The sequence below is a fragment of the Peromyscus californicus genome, unplaced genomic scaffold (genome assembly GCF_007827085.1).
Source record: "Peromyscus californicus insignis strain IS unplaced genomic scaffold, ASM782708v3 Scaffold_5__1_contigs__length_169319896, whole genome shotgun sequence".
Classification (NCBI taxonomy): domain Eukaryota; kingdom Metazoa; phylum Chordata; class Mammalia; order Rodentia; family Cricetidae; genus Peromyscus; species Peromyscus californicus.
In genome coordinates, this window is record NW_026294573.1 from 153,947,847 (window position 1) to 153,974,277 (window position 26,431).

At 37.1% G+C, this 26,431-nt stretch overlaps 1 protein-coding gene across 1 annotated transcript in view; it reads right to left on the reverse strand.

Annotated features, from left to right (window-relative positions):
- Cnbd1 (cyclic nucleotide binding domain containing 1) overlaps window positions 1-26,431 on the reverse strand; it is a 376,362-nt gene that overhangs the window by 124,679 nt on the left and 225,252 nt on the right. The window contains exons 6-8 of the mRNA XM_052716755.1: window positions 21,570-21,757; window positions 13,044-13,184; window positions 11,351-11,483 (exon numbers count right to left, since the gene is read on the reverse strand). Coding sequence (XP_052572715.1) covers window positions 11,351-11,483; window positions 13,044-13,184; window positions 21,570-21,757 — 462 coding nt within the window. The remainder of the gene's footprint in view (window positions 1-11,350; window positions 11,484-13,043; window positions 13,185-21,569; window positions 21,758-26,431) is intronic.

Here is a 26,431-nt window from a genome sequence, read left to right on the forward strand (position 1 = left end):
GCAATCCTGCATAGGCCCCAGGTTTCAAACAGCCAACTCATGCAATGAGCACAGGACCCGGTCCCACTGCCTGGATGCCTCCCAAACAGATCAAGCCAATCAACTGTCTCACCCATTCAGAGGGCCTGATCCAGTGGGGACCCCTCAGCCATTGGTTCATAGTTCATGTGTTTCCATTCGTTTGGCTATTTGTCCCTGTGCTTTATCCAACCTTGGTCTCAACAATTCTCGCTCATATAAACCCTCCTCATTCTTGCTAATTGGACTCCCAGAGCTCCACCCAGGGCCTAGTCATGGATCTCTGCATCCAGATCCCTCAGTAGTTGGATGAGGTTTCTAGCACGACAATTAGGGTGTTTGGCCATCCCATCACCAGAGTAGGTCAGTTCAGGCTGTCTCTCGACCATTGCCAGCAGTCTGTTGTGGGGGTATCTTTGTGGATTTCTGTGGGCCTCTCTAGCACTTTGCTTCTTCCTATTCTCATGTGGTCTTCATTTACCATGGTCTCCTATTCCTTGTTCTCCCTCTCTGTTGTTGATCCAGCTGGGATCTCCTGCTCCCCCAAGCTCTCTTTCCCTTGACCCTCGCCTTTCACTACCCCCACTCATGTCCAGGCTGTTCATGTAGCTCTCATTCCATTTCTCTGTCATTGGGCGATCCCCGTGTCTTTCTTGGGGTCCTGTTTTCCAGGTAGCCTCCCTGGTGATGTGAGTAGCAGACAAGTCATCCTTGTTCCACATAAGCAGATGACTATGAGAAACATTTTCATAGCTAATACTACAGATAAGAACAGGAGATAAAGAAAAAAAGAGTACAAAGAATTTAAATGGGCAAAATGTTGACATAAAACCAAAGACAAGAGAAGATTGTGAAACTGACCAGAGAGAAAATCTCAACATGTGCACACAAACACCAATGGGTCTCATATCTACTTTCACATCAGAAATGATAACAGAAGACAGAAGATAGTGGTATAACACCCTTAACATGTACAAGCAATGTGATCAAATGCAGATCCTATACATACCAAAAATACCTCATAAAAGCAAATAAGAGATTTTTTAAAGCAATCAGAAGATAAAACAAAAGAACATGTGTTGCTACTACACCATCTAAAAGAGTAAGGAATGTCCCTCAGGGTAAAACAAACAGTCTCAAGTGTTATAATAACTTGAAACTACTTAAAATACCCCCAAAAATTACCACTAAAGGAAAGAATATAATTTAAAAGGAAAGGACAGATGAATATTTGTCTTCTTTTATCTAATTTAAGGAGTTAATGAATAAAATAATGTGTACAAATATTTCCTCTCTAACTAATAAAAATGTAATGAAATATGCCAATAACCACATTGGAAACATATAGAAGGGAACAGATTAAGGAAGAGATACCACAGGACAAGCCAGAACCACAGAAATAAATTAGGAGGACTAGAAAATTATTTTAGAATAATCAAAAGGCAGAGAGTGCACATCCAAATTAGCAAAATCAGAAATAAAAAGGAAGACATAACAACTGACAATGAGGAAATCCAGAGAACCATCAGGTCATACTTCAAAAACCTGTACTCCACAAAACTGGAAAATCTGAAAGAAATGGATGAATTTCTGGATAGGTACCACATACCTAAGTTAAATCAAGACCAGATAAACTATTTAAATAGACCAATAACCCCTAAGAAATAGAAACAGTCATTAAAAGTCTGCCAACCAAAAAAAGCCCAGGATTAGATGGTTTCAACGCAGAATTCCCCCAGATCTTCAAAGAAGAGTTAATACCAATACTCTTTAAACTGTTTCACACAATAGAAACAGAGAGAACGTTACCATAATCCTTTTATGAAGCTACAATTACTCTAATTCCCAAGTCAAACAAAGATGGAACAAAGAAAGAAAATTACAGACCAATCTCCCTCATGAACACTGATGCAAAAATACTCAATAAAATACTGGCAAATAGACTCCAAGAACACATCAAAACAATTATCCACCATGATCAAGTAGGCTTCATTCCAGGGATGCAAGGGTGGTTCAACATACGAAAGTCCGTCAATGTAATACACCATATAAACAAAGTGAAAGAAAAAAAAACACCTGATTATTTCATTAGATGCTAAAAAGGTCTTTCATGAAATCCAACACCCCTTCATGATAAAGGTCTTGGACAGATCAGGAATACAGGGGCCACACCTAAACATAATAAAGGCAATTTACAGCAAGCCAACAGCCAAGGTCAAAGTAAATAGAGAGAAACTCAAAGCGATTCCACTAAAATCAGGAACAAGACAAGGCTGTCCACTCTCCCCATATTTATTCAATATAGTACTTGAAGTTCTAGCTAGAAAAATAAGACAACAAAAGGAGATCAAGGGAATACAAATTGGAAAGGAAGAAGTCAAACTTTCACTATTTGTAGATGATGTGATAGTATACATAAGTGACCCCCAAAATTTGACCAATGAACTCGTACAGCTGATAAACACCTTCAGTAATATGGTAGGATACAAGATTAACTAAAAAAAAAAATCAGTAGCTTTCCTATATACAAGTGACAAATGGGCTGAGAAAGAAATCAGAGAAACATCATCCGTTACAATAGCCACAAGTAATATAAAATACCTTGGGGTAACTATAACTAAGCAAGTGAAGGACCTGTATGAGAAGAACTTTAGGCCTGAAGAAAGAAATTGAAGAAGATATCAGAAAATGGAAAGATCTCCTGAGCTCATGGATAGGTAGGATTAACATAGTAAAAATGGCAAGCTTACCAAAAGCAATCTACAGAGTCAATGCAATCCCCATCAAAATACCAACACAATCTCAACCTGGAAAGAACAATATTCAACTTCATATGGAAAAACAAAAGACCCAGGATAGCTAAAAGAATCTTGTACAACAAAGCAACCTCTGGAGGCATCACAATCCCTGACTTCAAGCTGTACTATAGAGCTACAGTAATAAAAACAGCTTGGTACTGGCATAAAAATTGACATGTGGACCAATGGAATCGTTTTGAAGACCCTGACATTAATCTGCACACATATGAACACATAATTTTTGACAAAGAAGCTAAAACTCTACAATGGAAAAAGGAAAGCATCTTCAACAAATGGTGCTGGGATAACTGGATGTCAACATGTAGAAGATTGCAAATAGATCCATATCTGTCACAATGCACAAAACTTAAGTCCAAGTGGATCAAGGACCTCAACATAAATCCAGTTACTCTGAGCCTGATAGAAGAGAAAGTAGGAAGTAGTCTTGAATGCATTGGCACCGGAGATCACTTCCTAAATATAACACCAGTAGCAGAGACACTGAGAGCAACAATTAATAAATGGGACCTCTTGAAATTGAGAAGTTTTTGTAGGGCAAAGGATACGGTCAATAAGACAAAATGGCAGCCTACAGAATGGGAAAAGAACTTCACCAACCCCACATCTGACAGAGGGCTGATATCCAGAATATATAAAGAACTCAAGAAACTAGACACCAAAATACCTAACAGTCCAATTAAAAAAAATGGGTAGTAGAGCTCAATCAAAGAAGCTCAAATGGCTGAAAGACAGTTAAGGAATTGCTCAACATCCTTAGTCATCAGGGAAACGCAAATCAAAATGACTCTGGGATACCATCTTACACCTGTCAGAATGGCTAAAATCAAAAACACTGAAGACACCTTATGTTAGAGAAGATGTGGAGCAAGGGGAACTCTCCTCCACTACTGGTGGGAATGAAAACTTGTACAGCCACTTTGGAAATCAGTATGGTGCTTTCTCAGAAAATTGGGAATCAATCTCCCTCACGACCCAGCTATACCACTCTTGGGCATACACCCAAGGAATGCTCAATCATATCACAAGGACACATGCTCAACTATGTTCATAGCAGCATTGTTTGTAATAGCAAGAACCTGGAAAAACTTAGATGCCCTTTAACTGAAGAATGGATAAATAAAATGTGGTACATATACACAATGCAGTACTACTCAGCAGAGAAAAAGAATGACATCATGAGGTTTGCAGGCAAATGGATGGAACTAAAAAAAATCATCCTGAGTGAGATAACCCAGACTCAGAAAGACAAACATGGCATGTATTCACCCATAAGTGGGTACTAGATGTAAAGCAAAGACTAACCAGACTGCAACCCACAGCTCCAGGGAGATGAGCTAGTAAGGAGGACCCTAGGAAAGGCACAGGGACTGCCCAGTGACAGAGAAATGGATGAGATATACATGAGCAAACTAGGGATGAGGGAGGTAATGGAGGGCAAGAGTCAGGGGAATGAGAGTTTAGGGGAGTGGGAGGTTCTAGCTGGATCAGGAACAGATTGGGAGAACAAGAAGAGAGATACCATGATAAATGAAGACACCATGGGAATAGAAAGAAGCAGAGTGCTAGGGAGGTCCCCAGAAATCCACAATGATGACTCCATCATAGACTACTGGCAATGGTTGAGAGGGTGCCTGAGCTGACCTTCTCTGGTGATTAGACTGCTGAATAAATACCCTAACTGTCATCATAGAACCCTCATCCAGTGACTGATGTAACCAGATGCAGAGATCCACGACCGGGTCCCAGGCAGAGCTCCAGGAGTCTAATCGATGAGAGATAGGAGGGATTCTATGAGCAAGAGATATTGAGACCATAACTAGAAAAAGTACAGAGACAAATAGCCAAACTAATGGAAACACATGAACTGTGGACCAGTGGTTGAAGAACCCCCATAGTACTGGACTAGGCCCTCTGGATAAGTGAGACAGTTGTTTAGCTTGAACTGTTTGGGGGACAGTCAGGCAGTGGGACTCGGACCTGTCCCTAGTGCATGAGCCAGATTTTTGAAACCTAGCGCCTATGGTGAGACACTTTGCACAGTCTTGGCACAGGGAGGAGGGGCTTAGACCTACCTCAACTGAATGTGCCAGGCTCTGCTGACTCCCTATGGGAGACCTTGCCTTGAAGGAGGTAGGATAAGGGGGGAGGTTGGAGGGTGTTGGGTGGTGGGAGGAGGGAGGACAGAGGAATCTGTGACTGATATGTAGGATGAATGGAAAATTTCTTAATTAAAAATAAATAAATAAATAAACAAAATAAATAGTGCATTCACAAACTATGCTAACAAAAATTATATAGTCCACACTTCAGTTAATTACTACCAGAATGATTCTGGAGGTACTGGCATATTTTGCATGCTGGTAAGAAAAATTCACCATTTTCAGAGTCTTATGGCAAAAGCCTGTACCTGTAGATGGGAACAGATTGGAAGTATAGGAATCAACTATTAGAAGGAGTGGGTCTAGAGATAGAGGAGGAGACCAGGAATGTCACACAAAAAAATTTTTAGACAAACAAAATTCTTGAATAATCTAAAGGATCCACCTCCTGGACTCTGTTCAACACCAAAACAGCTGCCTGAAGCATCCTTGTTTGCTGTGGGATGTCCTGTATGCTGTAAATATATGTTGCTATGATTGATTGATAAATAAAATGCCGAGTGGCCAGTAGCCAGGCAGGAAGCATAGGTGGGAATAGCAGAGAGGAGAATTAGGGGAACAGGAAGGCGGAGTCAGAGAGACAAGGACAGCCACCATGAGGAGAAGCATGATGTAAGACACCAGTAAGCCACAAGCCACATGGCAAGGTATAGATTTATGGAAATGGGTTAATTTAAGATATAAGAACAGATAGCAAGAAGCCTGCCATGGCCATTCAGTTTATAAGTAATATAAGAGTCTGAGTGATTATTTTATAACTGGGCTGTGGGACTACAGGGGCTTGGCGGGACCCGGAAAGAAACTCTCCAGCTACACTTGTTCATCATCTTTAGGAAGTGATACAGCAAGTCAAGGTAACTACCGCCGCTAGTGAAGGGTAACCAGGAAGTTAAGTCCTTAGAACAATTTAGCACTGGGGCCAACAAGATGGCTCATGGATGAAGGTACTTGCTGCCAAGCCTGACCACCCAAGTTTAATTCCTGGGAAACACTTATTGGAAGGAGAAAACTGACTTCTGCAAGTTATCCTCGGACCTCTACATGAGCAGCCTCACACACCAAATAAACAACAACAACAAACGATATGCCTAAGGATGTAGTATGGGAATTAATATCTTAGGAAATAAGCAAAGCTGTCTCATTAGACCTAAGGCCTATTCAATAGGAAGGATCTCATATCTGGTGCTGTAAACCTAGCCAAGAATCAGAGGCTGTTGATTTTATATGTACATTAAAGTAAAACTTATTGCTTCCATTATGCCAAATTAATATCATGCCCAACTACCATCTAAATCAGTGGTTCTCAACCGGGGTGGAGTGGGGGGAGTTGAAAGACCCTTTCACGGGGGTCACATATCAGTTATTCTGCTTCACGGGGATCACATATCAGTTATTCTGCATATCAGATATTTATTTACATTGTGATGCATACAAGTAGCATTATGAAGTAGCAAAGAAATAATTTTATGGTTGGGGTTACCACAACTGTATTAAAGGGTGTCAGTGTTAGGAAGGTTGAGAGCCACTGTTCTAAATACATACCCACAGATTAGTGCTGCTCTCATCCTGATCAAAGAAGCTTCTCTTTTCCCCCAGATGGAGGTTATTACTGAGAATCATGGCTTGAAAAGTATAGAGAATAAGTGACCAGAGAGTCCTTAGCCTGAAATGGGACTTCCAAATCACACTCCATCCCCTCAAGGTATAGGGAACATCATTGAAAGGAAGGCAGAAAGTATGTGAAAGCTGAGTGCATTGAAAGAGAGAGGGTCAGTTTTCTTGAGGAGGTTGCCTATGCTCCACTGGAAGGCCTACATACCTGCACAGAAGGGCAGAACTAATTTTCTCAGTGAGTTAAACAACATGAAAAGAAGACATGAAGTTGGACGAAGGACATGGACACAGGAAGGTAGCAGAGGATTTGGAAAAAGGCAGTAAGAGTGAAAGTGGATAAGATCAACATAATTGCATATATGAATAAAATTCTCAAAAAAACTGAAACAATCAAAGGCCCCACATCAAGGGTTCCTTGAGATATGAGTATGGATTCTTAGGACCAAGATCTTTGATCATCTATAGGACTTGGTGATGTATAAGGCACTAATGCAGAAACTTGACTGTATTTCAGAGCCTAGCACTGCAGCTGCTCTCTAGACAGAACATTAAAACATGTATCTGATGGCTGAAACATGTGTGGCTTTTGTTGACTAGATGTTATTTAATTTTGCTGCTGTTATTACTTTCATATATTTTGTCTTTTAGTAGTAAACTGATAGTTACAGTTTTTCAGTTTCTCAAGTTATGTTTATGCCAAGTTCTACTGGAGAAAAAAAATGAAGATTACCTGCCAATAGAAGCAAGATAATAAACATTATTTGTCAAGTTAATTTAGTATCCTTATATATGTATATGATATGTATTGGAACAGCTTCGCTAATAAGATAAGCTAGTTATGAGTCACGTTTTGAAAAAGAACAACACAGGGCAAAATTACAAGCAACCCTAGAGAACACAGTCATTAGGCCCCTTCATGTATGAAACCAGCATGTAGGAAGTTATGAGGAGCTAAAAAAGAACTTAGAGCCAAAAACTGCCAATTATAAGTCCTAAAGTTTATTAAGCTTTTGAAAAATTAACTAAATCTCTCTGAAATATTATCTAATAAACATCCTTAAAATAAAATCAAAACACTCTGTATGCTTTGGAAATCATTCACGTCTAATTTTAAACTCAGAAGAAGGAAGTTTAATTTCAGGTATATCTTTGTTTTCTGATAGTAATCCAGTATAAGTTGTAAGTCAAGAAGTATCATATCTGGTGCTTTTATTTGATATATTGTTCATTACTATAAAAAATGGGATTACTTTGATGGAATATATCCCTAACCTAGATCAGTTTATTTATAAGAACCATAGTATGTTTGTACTAAAAGGGGATTTACAGGAAGATTTGTCATTCTTATCTAAGGGAGATAAATCTCCTCTAAACCCATGTAAATTTACTCTCTAACCTATACACACTTACTAATGAACGGAAATGTTATTTTCAGTATAATGACAAAGTGTTCAACTCAGTAGATAGCTTAACAAATGTTATTACTTTTCAAGACACCCAAGTCTTTGAAGAGTTTTGTCTAGTACATGTTAGTTCTCTAACATGAAATTTAAGCACTTTTAGATCCATGTTTTAGTTTGAGAATTATTATTAATAGTAACGAAATGTGTTAAAGTCATAGAATCCTACTCCTCTCCACATTCCAGATTATTTTGTTCATATTTGAAACAGCTTAAGTATGGTTTCTTTTCAGCATTTGTATCATGTATGTTGTTACTAGAATGATAGACTCTGATATTACTTTGATATATACTAGCCATTGAAAGCAAGTTTATGGCCAATACTTGACACATATGATACAAAATAGTAAATCCATGATAAACTCAAAATATCTGCATTTATCAAGTATTTCTCTGTAATAACTATACTGAATTTAGAAAAGCTAAACTCACATTTTTATAAGTTAGTTTACTACCTGATTCCGACATATACATTTGAATAAAACCTTTTTTTCATACGTTGTTAGTAAAATGCTTCATGTACAACTCAATATTATTAATCTCTTCCCTGGCTGGTGGTCTAGCGTTTAGGACTTGGTAGTCTTTAAGTATTATTAATACAATTAAAATTAATATTAATAATTTTAATAGTATTAATATCATCATTATTAATACTGCTATAATATTTTATGTTACCAATATTAATATTATTGATGATATTGTCAATATTATTAATATTCATTATTTTCATATGCAAGACATATTTAATATATATGCAGCACAGTTTTAAAAAGTGTTTTAAGAAATGATATTATAAATAAGAACACTGAAAGGAAATTCATCAAATCTGTGTGATTTATTAGAGTATTTCTGTGCTTTGAAGCCTAAACTTGGTTCTCATGATACTTTTTCCTACAGTATACCACCAGGTACATTCTGTACTATACTAAATTGAAACTCAGTTTCCTGCTAACTAGTGATTCCTCCCAAGGATGTCTTAGGCATGTATAAGATTTATAACATAATCAAACTTGTGGGAGCTTTAATCTCAGCCTAATTTGAAAGTAGCCTCATGGCCATCGCAGCTGAGTGGACTTTGGGTAGCAGTATTTCTTGAAAGGTTTCTTCTAATATAGTGGTCTGGGTATTTGTTCTACCAGTGTTTGAGAGGAGAGAAATGTAAGGTCTCACTGCTCATCCTGATGCTCATGTCTGTCTCTGGCAAGACAAAATGGTTCCTTACTAAAACCAGAAAACTCACTCACACTTTCACAGGTCTTCCTTCATTGTCCTCCCTTGTTGACTTGGCTTTCACAGGATGTAAGAGGACTCAGTTCTGTCTATGCTTTCCTGTGAACACCCCCCAGGAAGTCCATGCATGCACTCCAGACTGCCTATTCACAACAGAGGCTTTTCCTTGCTGTTTCTCTTATTGAGACTCCATCTACTTTACGAATTGCAAATACAAAATCTCCAACATTATAAACGTTTTAAGCCCAACATAATGCCACATGCAGAAAGCTAAACATCTGACCTCCTGTGACAGATCACAGTCAGACTAGAGGTGTACAAAATATAGTGTGCAAATTACAGCCAATGTTCAGGAGATAAGTGTGAAGTGTAAGTGAATTTCACATTTAGAGTTCCTACCCACCCCCAAAATACCTCTGCATTTATATGAAATATTCCAAAAGCTGTAAAACCTGAATCAGAAACGCTTCCTTTTCAAGAGCTTGTGTAAGCAATGGTTGACTGACAACTGTTACTTTTTCACTGATGACATATAATACAGCTGTTGATTGAAAACCTGCTGATTAAGAACTCACCCAAACAAATTTGCACTCCCACTAGATGTAAAGCAAAAGATAACCAGACTACAACCCACAGCTCCAGAGAAACTAGCTAACAATGAGAACCCTAAAAGGGACACATAGATCGCCCTGCAAAGGAGAAATAGATGAGATCTACATGAGCAAACGTGATTTGGGGGGAGCAATGGAGGATAGGGGATGGGGGATGAGAACATAAGGGAATGGGATGTTTGAGCTGGAACAGGGTCAGTGTGGAAAAGCAAGGAAAGAGATATCATGACAGATGGAGACATCATGGGAACAGGAAGAAACAGGGTGCTAGAGAAGTTCCCAGGAACTCACAAGGATTATGGACTACTAGCAATAGTGGAGAGTGTGCCTGAACTGGCCTACTCCAGTAATCAGATTGGTGACTACCCTAACTTTCATAGAGCCTCCATCCAGTAACTGATGGAAGCAGATGCAGAGATCCACAGCCAGGTGCCAAGCCAAGCTCCAGGGGTCCAGTCGATGAGAGGAGGGATTCTATGAGCAAGGGGCATTTAGACCATGATGAGTGCCAGGCGGTGGTGGCACACGCCTTTAATCCCAGCACTTGAGAGGCAGAGCCAGGGGGATCTCTGTGAGTTCGAGGCCAGCCTGGTCTACAGAGCAAGATCCAAGACAGGCACCAAAACTACACAGAGAAACCCTGTCTTGAAAAACATAAAAAAAAAAAAATCATGATGGGGAAATGTACAGAGACAGCCAGGCCAAACTAGTGGGAACTCATGAACTGTGGACCAACAGCTGTGGAGTGACCATGGGACTGGACTAGGCTCCCTGCATAAGTGAGACAGTTGTTTAGCTTGAACTGTTCAGGGGGTCCCCAGGCAGTGGGATCAGGATCCATCCCTGGTGCATGATGGGGCTTTTTGGAGCCCAGTGCCTATGGTGGGACACCTTGCTTAGCCTTGATGCAGAGGGAGGGGCTTGGACCTGCCTCAGCTGAATGTACAAGGCCTTGCCTTGGAAGAGGTGGGAATGGGGGATGGGTTATGGGGGGAAAACTGGGGGCGGGAAACGGGAGGAGAGGGGGATCTGTGGTTGATATGTAAAATGAATAGAAAATTTCTTAACAACAACAACAAAAAAAAAACTTACCCAAACAAGAGTGAGAAAACACTGACTACAGAGATTCCCTGCCTTCATTCTTTATAGTATGGCCCTTCCTGTGACTCTCAGTGTGCCACAGTAGGAGAGTGGAGAGTTGGACATGTGGAGGGATGTGGAATGCAGGGTTGCAGTGAAGCTGCTCTTGAAGCAAAGCATGTTTTTTTTAACTAAAAATAGAATTAATTTAAATATCCAATCGATAGGTAATAATTTGTTTAATAAGAAAATGTCTATATGAAGAAATAATATTTAAAATATTAAAATTATAAAGAATTACAAATTCCAATAATATAATTTTATATGAAGAAACTAGTCTAAAATTGAATTAAACTTACCATGACCTGGAGGAAAAACTTTCCACTTACTAAGTGAAGCTAGATCGTATACAGATAAAGTAGGCCAGTTTTCATAAAAAGGACACTTGCGGATTAATTTCAACTTTTGCACATTTTCATGTCTTATTTTTTCCTGAAAAAGAATCCCATTAGCAGATTTCAAAATGAGATAATTCAAAAATTAACAAAAACTAACAAATAGAAAAATGGTAAATGGTAGAAAAAGAAAAGTAACGATCATACATCTATTACTCAATATAAGATAAATTTGAATAGTATTTGGCTATCACTGTGGCCAATAGCTAAACTGACATTTTAATTTTCAGATGTGTTTACCAATAGTCTCACTTTATTCCATAATACTTTACATTTCTATCAATTTTTACATATTTTAAAGCTGTTATAGATGACTCTCTCTCTATGTGTGTGTGAGTGCATATATACATACACACACACACACACACACATATATATATTTATGAATGTATGTATAAAGAGGTGGACAGAGAGAGAGAGATAATCTTATAATTGATTCTGATGAGGGAAAATAACAAAACAAGAAAATATTTTTAAGCAAATCACTCAAAAATTCACACATTGATATCCAGTATTTGGAAAAATGTTGAATTCTGAGAAAGTCACCTGTTTATGAGGTCACCACATATAAAGAAATTTCTTACTCTTTGAGAGTTTAAGCCAGAAGAAAGAGGTATCTTCATCTCCTCCCAGCATGCACTGGACCTGCATATACCATGCAGGATCTGGACTGCATTATAACCTGTAAGGAAGACTATGGGGACCTACCAATCCTATCACTTAGGTAAGCCTCTACCTTCAAAAGAAGGAGGGGACATTGAGGGTTTAGACTGGAAAAAAATGAATTTGTGTAAATAAATTGTCTTAAACAGCAGAGCTGAATGCTCAGAATTAAGTTTAAAAGCCTTTTCATTCGGTAGTGATTTTGCAAGTTGAATGACTCTGAATTAGCGTGTCAAACATTCTCTCCTACTTTGTTTCTCTGTTGTTTTGATAAACAAAATAACCCAAAGCAATCTGAGGAAGAGAGCATTTATTTCAGCTTATAAGTTACAGCCCATCATCTAGAGAAGCTCAAGGCAGGAAATTGGAAGCAGGAACAGAAGAAAAGACCATGGAAAAATGCTGCCTACTGGCTAGATCTCTCAGCTTATTCAGCTACCTTTCTTATATTGCACAGGCCCACTGTCCAAGAATTGGACCACCAGTGAGGGGGGCCCTCCACATTAATTAGCAATCAATAAAATGGTCCACAGATATGCCCATGATTTCATCTGATGGAGATGATTCCTCAACTAAGATCTCCTCTTCCAAGGTGTGTCTAGGTATGTGTCAAGTTGACAGAAAGTGACTAGCACAGATACTGAAGGAAAATTAGTGCCGACTGTTGAGATCTTGAAAGCAATATTAACGTGACCTCTCTGATCATTTTGAGTCCCCAGCAAACAGCATACTGTTGACATACAAAATAACTTTTTGCTGAATGAGTAAATGAATGATTTTGAAATTCATAAAAAGCAAGAAGAGTACTCATAGTGCACACCCATGGAGACCCTGGCTTTCATGCTGCCGAAGTGCTGTTCATCAAATAAACCATAATTTATGGTCTCTATAGTCAAGTCAAATTTCAAAAGTAAAATAGACATGCACACCATACCAATTTTAACTTCTCATACTCCTTTGCAGAAATTTTAAGGATTTCACAGTCATCTTCTGTCACAATTGAATGCAGAGTTTCATCCGTTTCCGCCTCAGCCTCAGCAACTTCCAGTGAGCCAAAGGTATCCCACTTCCTCAGCTGTGAAAAGTATCAAGAGGCAGGCAGACTTTATTATTGCTCATTGACACCTATTCACATAGACATCGGTGAGAAACGTATGAACCATCTAGGTTCATTCATGCATTCATGGCTCCACTGCTCTGGAAGAAGGGTACCCCCACCTTTGCAAGGATAGTTCATGTGTCTCCAAGTACGCCTTTTTCTCAACACATTTTCTACTCTTTGGCAACATCAAGAAAATACCATGAAAAAAGATTTTGCTTTGTTTTATTCACTCATTCCTTTCAAGTGTCATGAAAATATTTGGCATAGAGTCAGAATTAAATAATTATTTGATGAAAGAAGGGTGCAAATACTCAATATACAGCTCCTTTATTAATAGCCTTGTATATTGGTAGCGACAAATGAAATGAATACAGTGTTATGTCATGGATAAATCATTCATATGTGTATATACATGTAGGGCTATCTAATTTAATATGTGACAGATAAATATTAAAGAGAATGTTATCACTAGAATAGATAAGTCACCATGGTAAAAAGAGATAATTCATAGTCACACGGAGTATCCTAGGAAAAACTATAGAGAATATAAATGAAAAGTGGCATATTTACATGAGAATTTAGACTTCTTTAAAACATCAAATCAATATGGCTATTCAAGATACTATTTGGTGGGGATAGTCACTATTGTATTTTAAATACAGAAAAAGGCTGATCCTTTTTCTTTTTGATGAAATAAATCATTGAGATTGTCATAGTAAATGCCCCCCCCCAAAAAAAAAAGAGAATATTTAAAACAGAGAATCACTTCTGAGGCCAAAGTGGTCCACAGTGCCACTTAACTGGGATGAGGACATGAGAAACTGAGTTCTGGAGCTTGTTAGAATATAGGACAGACAGCCGGGCGGTGGTGGCGCACGCCTTTAATCCCAGCACTCGGGAGGCAGAGCCAGGCGGATCTCTGTGAGTTCGAGGCCAGCCTGGACTACCAAGTGAGTTCCAGGAAAGGCGCAAAGCTACACAGAGAAACCCTGTCTCGAAAAACCAAAAAAAAAAAAAAAAAAAGAATAGAGGACAGAACATAAGATTCATTACCATGTAAGGTGAGGACCTGGACTTGATCCTAAAGCCTGGGAACTCTGATGAACACTGGGCATGTAAAATGCAGACAAGAAAAGCTGCATCCACTAATCCATGAAAGAAACAGAAAGTTGCCTTTTAGCTGTGAGACTTGTCACGATTTTCAGAAAATGAACAATCTTGCTCTGTACTTGAATGTGTGAGCATTCCCATTTTCACATAGCACAAGACCCACAACTAACTAGTTAATGCAAATTCTAGTAATAGCCCAAGAAGATAAAATGTTTAAATTCATGTATAAGTTTAGGAGGAAAGGAAATCCCAATGGAAGCAAGTAGCTTTTGGATGATTAATTAACAAGATTGAAAACTATAAACATGAGTGAACACAAATGAAGAAAAATCAACTATGAATGTTTTTAAAAACCAAAGAACTTATTCACATTGAATCATTTAGACATAAAAACAAAACATGAAATAAAAAAAAGAACAAAAAATACTTTGGAAGGAAAAATAACTAAATTAAAACTACAAAAATAAAATATACTGAAAAGATACATTATTTATAGAATGAAGCAAATCAAATTGAATTCATACACAACATGCAATTAGTATGTAAAATGTATAAATATGGGAGGAATAGAAATAAGGGCGTTGAACAGATTCGAAGATGGACAGACAATATGAAGCACTTATCAGACAAAAACTCCAGAAGAACCCAAAGGGTGTGGGAAACATCATCTGTAAGTAACAGTAATTGCCAAGTTAAGCCTTTCACATAAAGGAATCCATAAAGAGTGAGCTGGGTCTGAGCTCAGCACTCATGCTCTGAGTTGAGTGATGAACCCTAATTGTTCTGCTCTTCTGGTTGCCTCCTTACAAATCTGTTACTTACCAAGAATTTCAAGCAGACATTTCATCCCTTATGTTCCTTGGCATTTTGTTATGATCCCGTTAGTCTAAATTACTTAGCAAACCATTATAAAAGAAGTTCTCTGACTTCTAAAAAATTATGAAGCTTTCTTTCTTGATTAATTATCCAATAACATTGGGCCCTTGATGCTAATGGTGAAACTGTAAGGCTTTCAGTTTTGTATTTTTGCTTTTCAGTTTTGCATTTACCTTTTGCATTTGTAATTATATTATTGAATTGGTTTTACATTTTTCATTTTTATAGTATTTCTACTTTGTTCTGCAAATACGGCCATCTTCAAAGAGCTCAGATAGAATAACTTCCAACCTGGAATTTATATTTACACAAAATGGAAAGGTAGAGTTAGAGAAAAACAAATAAGATGTTGGCTCCATATATTATGTTGAACAAAAAACTATATAATAAATTTCAGCCAGAAAAATATACTACCTAAGGAGAAATAATGCAAGGAATTTGAATACTATGTTGCAAATGTAAATCACACTGTTGATTACTAAAAATTTAAATGATTAATGTGGAATGTTTCTAACATCTTTAAAATTCTTTCTGATATAACTTAGAGGAAAGGGACATGAAGATATTTGAGAATCTTTATATTTTGAGTCTAAGAAAATTATTTTGCCAAGTGATACCCTACAGACTATGAAGAGAGTTGCACTAGGACCTGGGAAGTCTCCTCTTCATCCTCAGAACTGATTCCAGGGCCCACCCCCCCTATTTTCTATAATGACTTTTGTCAGTCTCTCAGATCACAGCAGGAATCTGAAAATGTCACTTAAACTCCCAGCCAGACCCACCACTGCCTTGTCATCCAAGGCAGAGTCTACTGTTATTCATGTTGAAACCAAACATACAGATGTGTAAATGTTTCTAAAACTTAACATAAAGAAAAGGCCAGAAGATAATTATTTATTCAGAAAAGATAGACTTTCAAGCATTTGTTTACTTTTTACACTACCGTGGTAAGCAGAACCAAGCTAAAAGTTTATATGCCTACTTTTGACCAGGGATCCTAGTCAAGTTATATCAGTCAGGATTTAGAAAAAAAAAAAGAAAAAGAAAAAATCAAATCATAGTAAAAAATTATGATCAGTATTAATAAAATAGCTGCACATAGCATAAACATATAAATATGGTAAGTCTATGTACAACACATAGACACTCTGTGTCAATATATAGCATAATAAATGACCAAGGGCACCAGAATCTGCATGCTTCAACTCAACAAAGAACCAATTCACCATTCTCCACTCTTACGTTCTACTCAGGTTTTCAATGGACAAAACGTTGCCCACTCACATTGATAAAGGTGGTTCTTATCTCTCAGTCTTCTAATTCACATACTTTATCTCTTCCTGAAACAACTCAGAGGCACAACATACCTGGAGGCACACCACACCCAGAAATAATGTTTTGCCAGCTACCAACTTCCTTAGTCCAGTCACATTAGCATATACAACTAACCAGCAGTGAGAGAAAAAACAAAAAACAAAAAAACAAGCAATTTTAAATGCTTCTAAAAATAGACATAGCATCATACTCTCTAATCCCAGCTTCTCCTGAAACTCAAGGCAAAAGGTACTTTTTAATGAGTAAAGTTTTTACGCATTTTACATATCAACCACAGATCCCCCTTTCATCCTTCCTCCAGCTCCTCCCACCCCAGGCTTCCTCCCACATCCCACCCCCCATCCCCTCTTCCAAAAAGATAAGGCCTCCCATGGGGAGTCAGCAAAGCCTGACACATTCAATTGAGGCAGGTGCATACCCCTCCCCATGCATCAAAGTGTCCCATAGCCAGGCCAAGCTCCAGGAATCCAGTCAAGAGAAAAGAGGGTTTCTATGAGCAAGGGGCATCAAGATCATGATGGGGAAACCTACAGAGACAACCAAACCAAGCTAGTAGGAACTCAAGAACAACAGCTGTGGAGCCTGCATGGGACTGGAGTAGGCCCTCTGCATAAGTGAGACAGTTGTGTAGCTTGGTCTGTTTAAGGCAAAAGGTGCTTAAGTTCCAGGCTAACCTACAGTAATTATATTGTCCCTCAAAATAATTGTTTTAAAGGCTACAGATGCAGCTTGGTGGTGAAGTGTCTGGCATGTGCAAGGCTGTGAGTTGTCAAAGAAAAGAAAGAATGCTTGTATATAGGAACCAATCCTAACACTCAATCATATGCTTTGAATATTATACTCTTACTAAAATTTTACAATAAAACGCAATTGTCATTTATATTGTACTCAATTAGGAACCTTGTAGAAACAAAATATAATTAGTAGACTATGGATAAGTACATTGGATTTTTCTGCCATCAGCAAGTCAGGACAAAGCATAAACATCTTCGTGGTACTTGTTTTTGGTCTCTCAAAACCTATGATATTGTGTCTGACCTATGAGGAACACTCCTGCTATAGAGAGGCACATTTCATGACCTAGCTTATTTCCATAGGTGAAGAAATGATGCTTGGTCATCACAGACCAGAAACACACAGCATATACTTCCAGGTCATCTATGTACAATGGTTTCAATAAATCTGTATACACATCTAATAACTGGGAATTTAATTCCAAATGTTTCTAATATGAGAAAAAACTAATCAAAATGCACCACAGAAAATAGCTCAGAGGTGAATTGAAATGTCAGAGGGTATTTGAATAAAACACTGAAGTTGTTCTTTAATGAACAACTGGGAAGAATCAAGCAAGTGTAGAGGAAAACCTGACAGTATGAAGAGGCAATCTGCTGGAGGATCCCACAGTAAAACATAAAGCCAACTTCAAAGCATTGGCTACAGTAGTTTGCAGAAGCCGTCAAGAATCTCAGGAGAAAACTGAAAGATTTATGATGTTAGTGGGGAAAAGTGCTGTACAGAACCAAGCAAAATAACTCTTCTTTATCTTTTTATATTACTGATCTTTGAACATAGAAAGAAAAAAACTGTGTTAATCAAAATGTCTATTCCAAGAAGAGAAGAAAAGATCGATTTGTTGAAAATCAAGGCAATGGCAACAGGCACCATTTGCTCCCTATATGTGATGAGTCAAGTAAGAAAGAGACAAGGATATGAGTATTTAATGATGAAAATTGAAACAATCACTATTCTTTTTAGTATTCATTATTCTTTCAAAAGTTATGTTTTCAGAATTTTTGAAAATTAATTTGTATGAAAATTTTAAATAAAAAATCATTTTTAAATCTTCAAAACTAGACAGCTTATTATAAGAACAAATTATAATAATTTAAATGATTAAGGTTTCAGTTTTTACTTTTCGTTGTTTTACTCTTTATTCTTTTTATTTTTATTATACTCTGATCGCCATTTAATATTCAGCTCTACTTTTATACACAGGGATAATTTTAGTCGGTCATTAACTTACATAAAAATTTTAATACTCAGTAAATTTTTATTATGCAGAGAAATTATTTCCTATGTCTTCTACCTCTTATCATCAGTGGCCCTTCCTCAGTTCTTTTTTTTTTAATCCCATTTCCCTGACCACAGATGGCCCCTTGGATTCTTGGATCTTCACAAGTTGTCTCTAATTATTCTTTGCAAGTTCATAAGATAGAGGATAAAACCGAACTGTAACATGATATCAAGCAATTTGAGTAGCAGCAGTTTCCACATGCTGACTGACTTGGTGTTTTAGGCTGCTTCCCAGCTTCCTCTACTTACAGTTAGGCCATCTTCACACTGGTTCTTCCTCTGTTCCTAGACCACTGTAATCTCACAATGGTATTGGGGTAGCTCAGATGAATTTCATTTACCTATTGAGTTTATTGAATTTTAGTGGAAGTCAAAATAAAATGCTTTTTTTTTTTTTTTTTTTTTTTTTTGGTAATACTTCACTGACCAGTGTAAAGAGAGTTTTCTGCTGTATTGGCACAGAAAGATTTTACTACCTGACTTTGAGTGCGGTCAGAATGGCAGATGTGTCTGCAGCTTCAAGCGTGAGTTTGGATAATGGGTAAACATGAACTCATGGTATTCTGTATGAGACATGTCCATGTAAGTAGTTTAATAATAAGGCAGTTATTTTTAATAAATCTGTGTCTTATGTGTATCTCTGTGTGTGTGTGTGTGTGTGTGTGTGTGTGTGTGTGTGTGTGTGTGTGTGTGTGTGCGTGCCAGTTGAGGGAATTATATATCCTTTAAGCTGGAGTTACATGGGGTTGTGAGCTATTAGATGTGGTTCTTGAGAAATGAACTCTATTCCCCTGTAGTAGCAGTGAGCACTCTTAACCACTGGGCCATCCCATAAGCCCCTAGAATACATCTTTAAGAACTTCTATAGAGGAAGAAAGCACATGTTAAAGAGGAAAGAATGGGTATTGACTGATCTGAGACCAACTCCACAGTCCTGTTTCTTGTGGACTATAGGAATCTGGAGAACTTAAGACTCTGCACAGCAGTTAGGTTATCTACTTGGACTTTAGGCCTACTCAACAGCAAGGAACTTACCCCGATACTGGAAACCTAGCTAACTACCCAGGGCTAGAGAGATCACAGATCTTAGTGGAGAAGTTACTACTGCCACAGTCAACATAACCTAAAGGGAAAAAGCATCCCATTAAAAGCAGAATTGTGACAGGGCTGTCCACTACTACCCTGACTCCTGTTCAGTTTAGTGCTCATAGCACTAGCTGGAGCAATGAGGCAAGAGAAGGAAATTAAAGAGATACAAATCAGAAAAGAAGTCAAAATATTCCTGCTTCCAGACGATATGTTTTTATAAGAGTGCTCAAAAATTCCACCAGAAAACTTGTAGAAATTTTCAATGAGTTCAGCAAACCATCAGGATATAAGATCGACTTACAAAAATCAGAAGGTTTAAAAAAAATCTGAAGGATTTCTATACACCAGCAACAAATACAGAGGAAGGTACCATGTGCACACTTCTATTCACATCAGTCTCAAAAATCTGTCTAGAGACAAATTCAACAAAGGAGGCTAGAGACCTCTGGAAACAGAACTGTGTCTGTCCTTCTCACTGTGACAAAATGCCTGAAAGATTTATATTGGTTTAATATCTGAAGGTACAGGTGTGTACCAGGGCAGGAGTGCTAGGCATGTGGTCACATCCACTGCTAGGAGGCAGAAAGAGATGAAAGCCGGGCCTCATGTCACCTTTATTCAGTCTGAGATCAAGCTCATGGAATGATGCTCTCCACGTTTGGGTGAGTCTTCCTGCCTCAATTTTAAAACGTCTTTAATACAATAATTAAAGAAAGAGAGGCCATAAACCCGAAAGGGGGTAGAGAGGATGGGGATGTGGAAGGATTGTACAGAGGAGAGGGAATAGAGGAAATGAGGTATTTTTTAAAAATCAAAAAATATTTTAAGAAAAAGAAAAAGCACTAATCTAACCCCCATAAGGAGTCTACGTAAATCCAAAAGCTAATGAACTTGTATTTATACAGTAATAGTCATTATTTTCTATAAAAAATGATAATAATGTCTTAATTATTATAATGCATTCAGCTCCAGGATTCCTTTAGCATTGCTATTAAGAAAAACATAATAAAAACACATTTTTGTCTTTGATTTTAAAGGCACAGGTTTACTAATCTTCTCTACCTGTGGTAATACTGTGTCCCCCCATATATTGTGCACCCTAATAAATTTATCTGGGGGTCAGAGAACAAAACAGCCACTATATTAAACATAGGTTTAGGCAGTGGTAGCACATGCCTTTGATCCTACCCTTCTGGAGGCACAGATCCATCCGGATCTCTGTGAGTTCAAAGCCACACTGGAAACTGCCAGACATGGTGACACACACCTTTAATCTCAGGAAGTAAAAGCAGGAAGCAGAAAGGTATATAAGGTGTGAGGACCAGGAACTAGAGCCTTTTTAAGATTTTAGCTTTTAGCAGCAGTTCAGCTGAGATCCATTCGGATGAGGACACAGAGGCTTTCCAGTTTGAGGAAACAAGATCAGCTGAGGAACTGGCAAGGTGAGGTCAGCTGTAGCTTGTTCTGTTTCTCTGATCTTTCAGTGTTCATCCCAATACCTGGCTCCGGGTTTGTTTTATTAATAAGACCTTTTCAGATCTGTGTTACATGTACCAGTCCCCAGTCATTCATTCCTGCTCCTTCATCCAAAGCAACCACAGTTCCTCTTCCAGTGAATCAGCCTTGCTTATGCCTTATCTGTGGATAAAATGCAATATGTAGTCATTGCAAGTGTGCAATGTGCTTCCGAAGGCTTCCTTCATCAAAAATCCCAGTCAAATATTAAGTTCAATATTATCAGTATCATTTGTATTTGAAGGATATATTATCTGGGCCAGTTTAAGTGCCTGAAGATTTTGGAATCTAGAAATCTAAGAGATAAAAATTCTGTAATAGTTTAGCTCTGCATTTATAAAAATTAAAATCTCTTACCAGAAACTCGTGCGAAGGCAGGTATAGCTCAGCCCGTGTAGAGTCTTTTAATTCTGCATCAAAAGCAAGGCTTTCCCTGGATATTGAAGAGATGATTGAGTCATCATCTTCAGTCAGACTTTTTATTACCTTTACACGAGGTCGAGCTTGGCCCTTCAGTATGACATAAAGTCCATCATCACCAATCACTGAAATAAATTGAAACCAAATAGATAAAGATCTGACTAACATGTCAATTATACCTGCTGTACCTCTGGCAAATTCTTTACAGCTTACAGTATAACAATACCCTCAGTGCAACACTTAAGAATTCATAGTCAAATAATAAGAATAACAAATAAATGTTTGATTTATTCTATTTTTTCAGTTTGTAATATTTTTATTTTTATTAACATACAATTACATCATTACTCCTCCCTTTTAAAACCATGCCGTAAAGTTTTAGATTTTAATTAAAAAAAACATTAGATTTTAATATAAAAGAGAACAAGATAGCATGTCATTTTCAATAGATTTAAGCCGCTATAAGGAAATTAAGGAATACCTTTAATCTTTATCCTCTTCCCCCAAATGCACCATTTGCCTATTTTATATACAAGACATAACTACTAGTAATTTCAAAACATTTGCTCTAGACAGACAGTAGACAAACTGTGTAAATAGTTTGCAGAAGCTAATTGAATTTTACAGTACTTGTCTTCCTCCACATTAAACCTCCACAAACTATCGTCCTACCTAATTCCTGAAGCTCCATTGTGCACCAGCAATCCTGGCAAGTGGATTTCACTGTTAGTATTCCAATACAATTAAAAGCCACTTTGAGATCTTAAAAACATATTCTTTAGGATATGGAAAGTAGATTGTGTATTTCCCCATTTCACAACTGCTTACACCACTTTATGAATGGAGAACATCATTAAGGTGCTATGAAATATCCTATATATTGCTCATTCACTTTCTGTAAGCAGAACTTTGCTGACTGATTTTCAGAGGCAATTGTATGTCTTTCTACTATTCCAAAAGTCATCAATTGCTCATATTCTCTGCATTTTTCTCTAACTTATTAGTTCTCTCAAGTATTACCCTTTCAGTGCCATTGGAGAGTAACAATAATGCTTTTTTTAGCAGACATTTGTTTTGCATGGATGTCTAAGATTAAAATGTATTATTTTCTGGGTAGTACATATTCTGTGTGGTAAGAGACTGAGGAAAAACAATTATATTAATTAGATTGTTTGTAACTGATTGTATAGGATAAAGACAGAAGTAAAGTAAATCAGAAGACACAGAGACATCTATGTTCAGGTTTTGGACAAATTAAACAGGCATTGCTTAGGTCACATTAAAAGCATAAAAAGATATGTCCATTGTGAATTCTGATGCAAAACTGATGCTTGCTTTCTCGGTGTAAATTGTCTTCTTTTCCTTAACTAAGAATGCTGTAAGTATATTGGATGCCATCAGGTAATGTTAAAAATACCACTTCCCACATACTGTTAACATGTATGTTCACACAATACCATCTAATTAGAAAAATATTAGAAGACTTTCTTTCCAAATATTAACATCCACTCTTCATGTTGATAAGAACAAGGATATGATATTGGAACCAAGACAAATTTCTTGAAACTAAAATGGAAAGGTAGGACAGTTAGACAATCGTGACACTTTCTAAGTTATTTTTTCTGGTGTCTTGTTATGATTTAACAGAAATAAGTCCTCAATTTATTTGAACAATGACCTTTAATTCTCCATTTTAAAAACTGAACCTGTGTCCATATGGATATTGCTGATGTTTTCCTTGGCTCTAAGCATGATTAGTTCATATGTTACCAACATACATAGTTACATTGTCTTCAGAAATATAGCCCATGTACAAGACATCAGATTTCAGCAACTCTATTTAAAGAAGGATATTTTATAAAAGGAGAAGCTATAGCTAACTCTCAGAAATGTAACATCCAAATGCAATGCTATTTGATTTCCAACAGAATATTTAAATAAGCCAGATACTGTAAAAAGAAATATCATGTGATTATGTGTGGATTTCTACCTTAACAATTCATATCATTGTGATAAAAGCTATTTCACAATAATCTCCCTTACAATTCAAGGAACATCAGCAGTCAGAGTACATGTGATAATTAGGACATGACTGTCACACTAGGAACTGTAACCATAAGCAGCACGCTCCAAATAAAATTGGTCACCTTGGGGATGAGTGAAACTTTACTGATCTTCTCAGGAGAACATTCCTTGTCCTTCAGGCTTTGCCCAGTGATGGTAACATTATACATACATGCAGGTTTTTCGAGACAGGGTTTCTCTGATGCAGCTTTGGTGCCTATCATGGATCTCGCTCTGTAGACCAGGCTGGCCTCGAACTCACAGAGATCTGCCTGGCTCTGCCTCCCGAGTGCTGGGATTAAAGGCATGCGCCACCACCGCCTGGCAACTTTTATGTATTATCTCTGTTTGGGTGAATTTGTTTTATAGTAAGGCCTTGAAGGAGTCAAACAAAATGGAAGAGTCACAGAATCATGCAAAAAATATTTAGCTCAGAACATATGTCATGACCTTTTGTTATTCCTAATATATACATATATATGTGTGTGTGTGTGTGTGTGTGTATTTGAAATAAAAAAGGGACTATAGTTTTTATACTAAGACTATTTTACATACTTTTGGTTTTAATATTAAGACATTAATATATTGAGTGAAAACTGTTAAAAGTGCCCACTTGTGACAGCAAATTATTTTTAACCTCTGTTTTAAGTATATTGTTACATTATAGGCAGTTTGAAATATATTATTTGTGATTACCATTTATTTCTTTATTGACATACTATATAAAGGTGTATCGTTATCTTTTGGATCAGGTACCATGCTGGCTCTAATTTTATAAATCATGAAACTGAAGGCAGTGACAAGCTGAACCTTGTCTCTAAGTCCAGAGCTCCAATATTGGTACAGCCAGTTCTGTAAGTTAATGGATGTGTTGCTGTGTCTGAAAAACATACCACATACACATACACACATACAAATTTGCAGTCGTGCAAACACAGACATAGGCGTATACTGCATATGTGTGTAATATATCTATATCATACACGTAAATGACTGTGTGCATGTTGATTTTATAGACCCATAAAAATTCTCAATGAAAAAGAATGTATACTATGTGTATCAGAATTCTAGAATTAATACTCAAATATTTCTTTAAATTAATGTAACTGGATTATAGCAGAAACAGAACTAACAAAAACTCAGAGAGAACTTTAGAAATATTTTAAGTTAGTTGCTAAAATGTGTAAAAAATATTTAAACACCATAAAAATTGCTTGAAGAAAATATATACAGCTAAGTTCTCAAAGAACAATTAAAATGCTGACAAATAAAAAGTGACGCTAATTTAATGAGTTGTGAAAAATACAATTGTTGATAATATAAGACCAATTGTAAGCTTTGAAAACATAGACTTCCTATTACATTTCAAAATATGTAAAACAATTTCATATAAATTTTAAGCAGAAGGAGTTCAAGAATCTTAGAATACTCAGATAATATTATAGAAATATTGATTTCTCAGGCCTAAAATTTAGAATGCTAGTCCCTAGGAAATTAAGACTTCAAGAAAATCTACCCCAGTAGGACTAATTTTTATGCAAAGTAATGGGATAGTTGATCTACATTACAAACAAAATTCAAAGAAATATTTTTTGAATATTTAAAAAATGTATTATTACATGAAACTTCTTTTTGCAGTTAACACGGACTCTTACCTGATCCAAGTGCTGAGAATGTGTGACTGTGAGTACTTAGCCCTAAATGGAAACATTTTATCAAGTTCATCCCATCCCTGCCAATGATCAGGGAACATCTCAAAGAGAAGGCAAGAAGAATGTAAGCAACAGGGGATGAGGAGATGCTGTCTTCTGGGATGACTTGGCTGTTCTACTCACAACTTCATGACAGTTGTGGTTTACCTGCACAAACCCAAGCCACTCAGAATCCCAGTGTGGGTAATTAAGGACCTCATGAGGCTCCCACCCATAGTGGAAAAGATACTGTGAGTTAATGGAGTCTAGAGGAGAGAATGGCAATTCTCTTTGAAGTGTGAAGAAGAAAGAAGTGCACATGAAGTTGGGAGGGCAACTGGTTGGGAAAGTTCTGGGGAAATTTGAGGGGGAGAGGACGGAGGGTGAATATGATAACAATATTGTGTACATGTATGAAATTCATAAAGAATACTTTGAAATCTGAGCAATAATTTAACTTTTTAAATAATTTTCTTTTTTGGGTTTTGTTTTCAATACATCCCATCTGCAGTTTCTGCTCCCTCTCTGCCTTAACTTTCAAAAAGAAAACAAATGAGCAAAAATTAGTCAGGCCAGATTTTATCCAGGACCACAATATGCATAGTACGAATACTGATCTCCTAAATTAAAACACATCTCTCTCTATCTGTAGCTATTAAAAAGTAGTGCCTATGAGGTGTCAAATCCAAAGCAGGAAATAAATGACAGAATTTCACCTAGAACAATGGATATAAGTAGAATAAGAAAATAAGCCCAAATGAGGAGGATGGTTAGGGAAAGTTAGGGGATTAAGATATATCCTCTTTTCCCTTATTTGTATTTTAAAATATTAATAGCTTATAACATTTCCTATGATAATATTTTATTAAGAGAGAAAATATGTGCAGCACAGGGATGAATCAGACAGGTTTTCTGGAAACAAACAGGAAGTGAGACCAGTGGAGAGTTGATGGAAGTATTCCTTAGGAGAAGAAATGAATGGAGGACTGAACTAATCAATAGGAATGAAAATAAGCTTGGAATGAACAAGTTAAATTTGTAGAA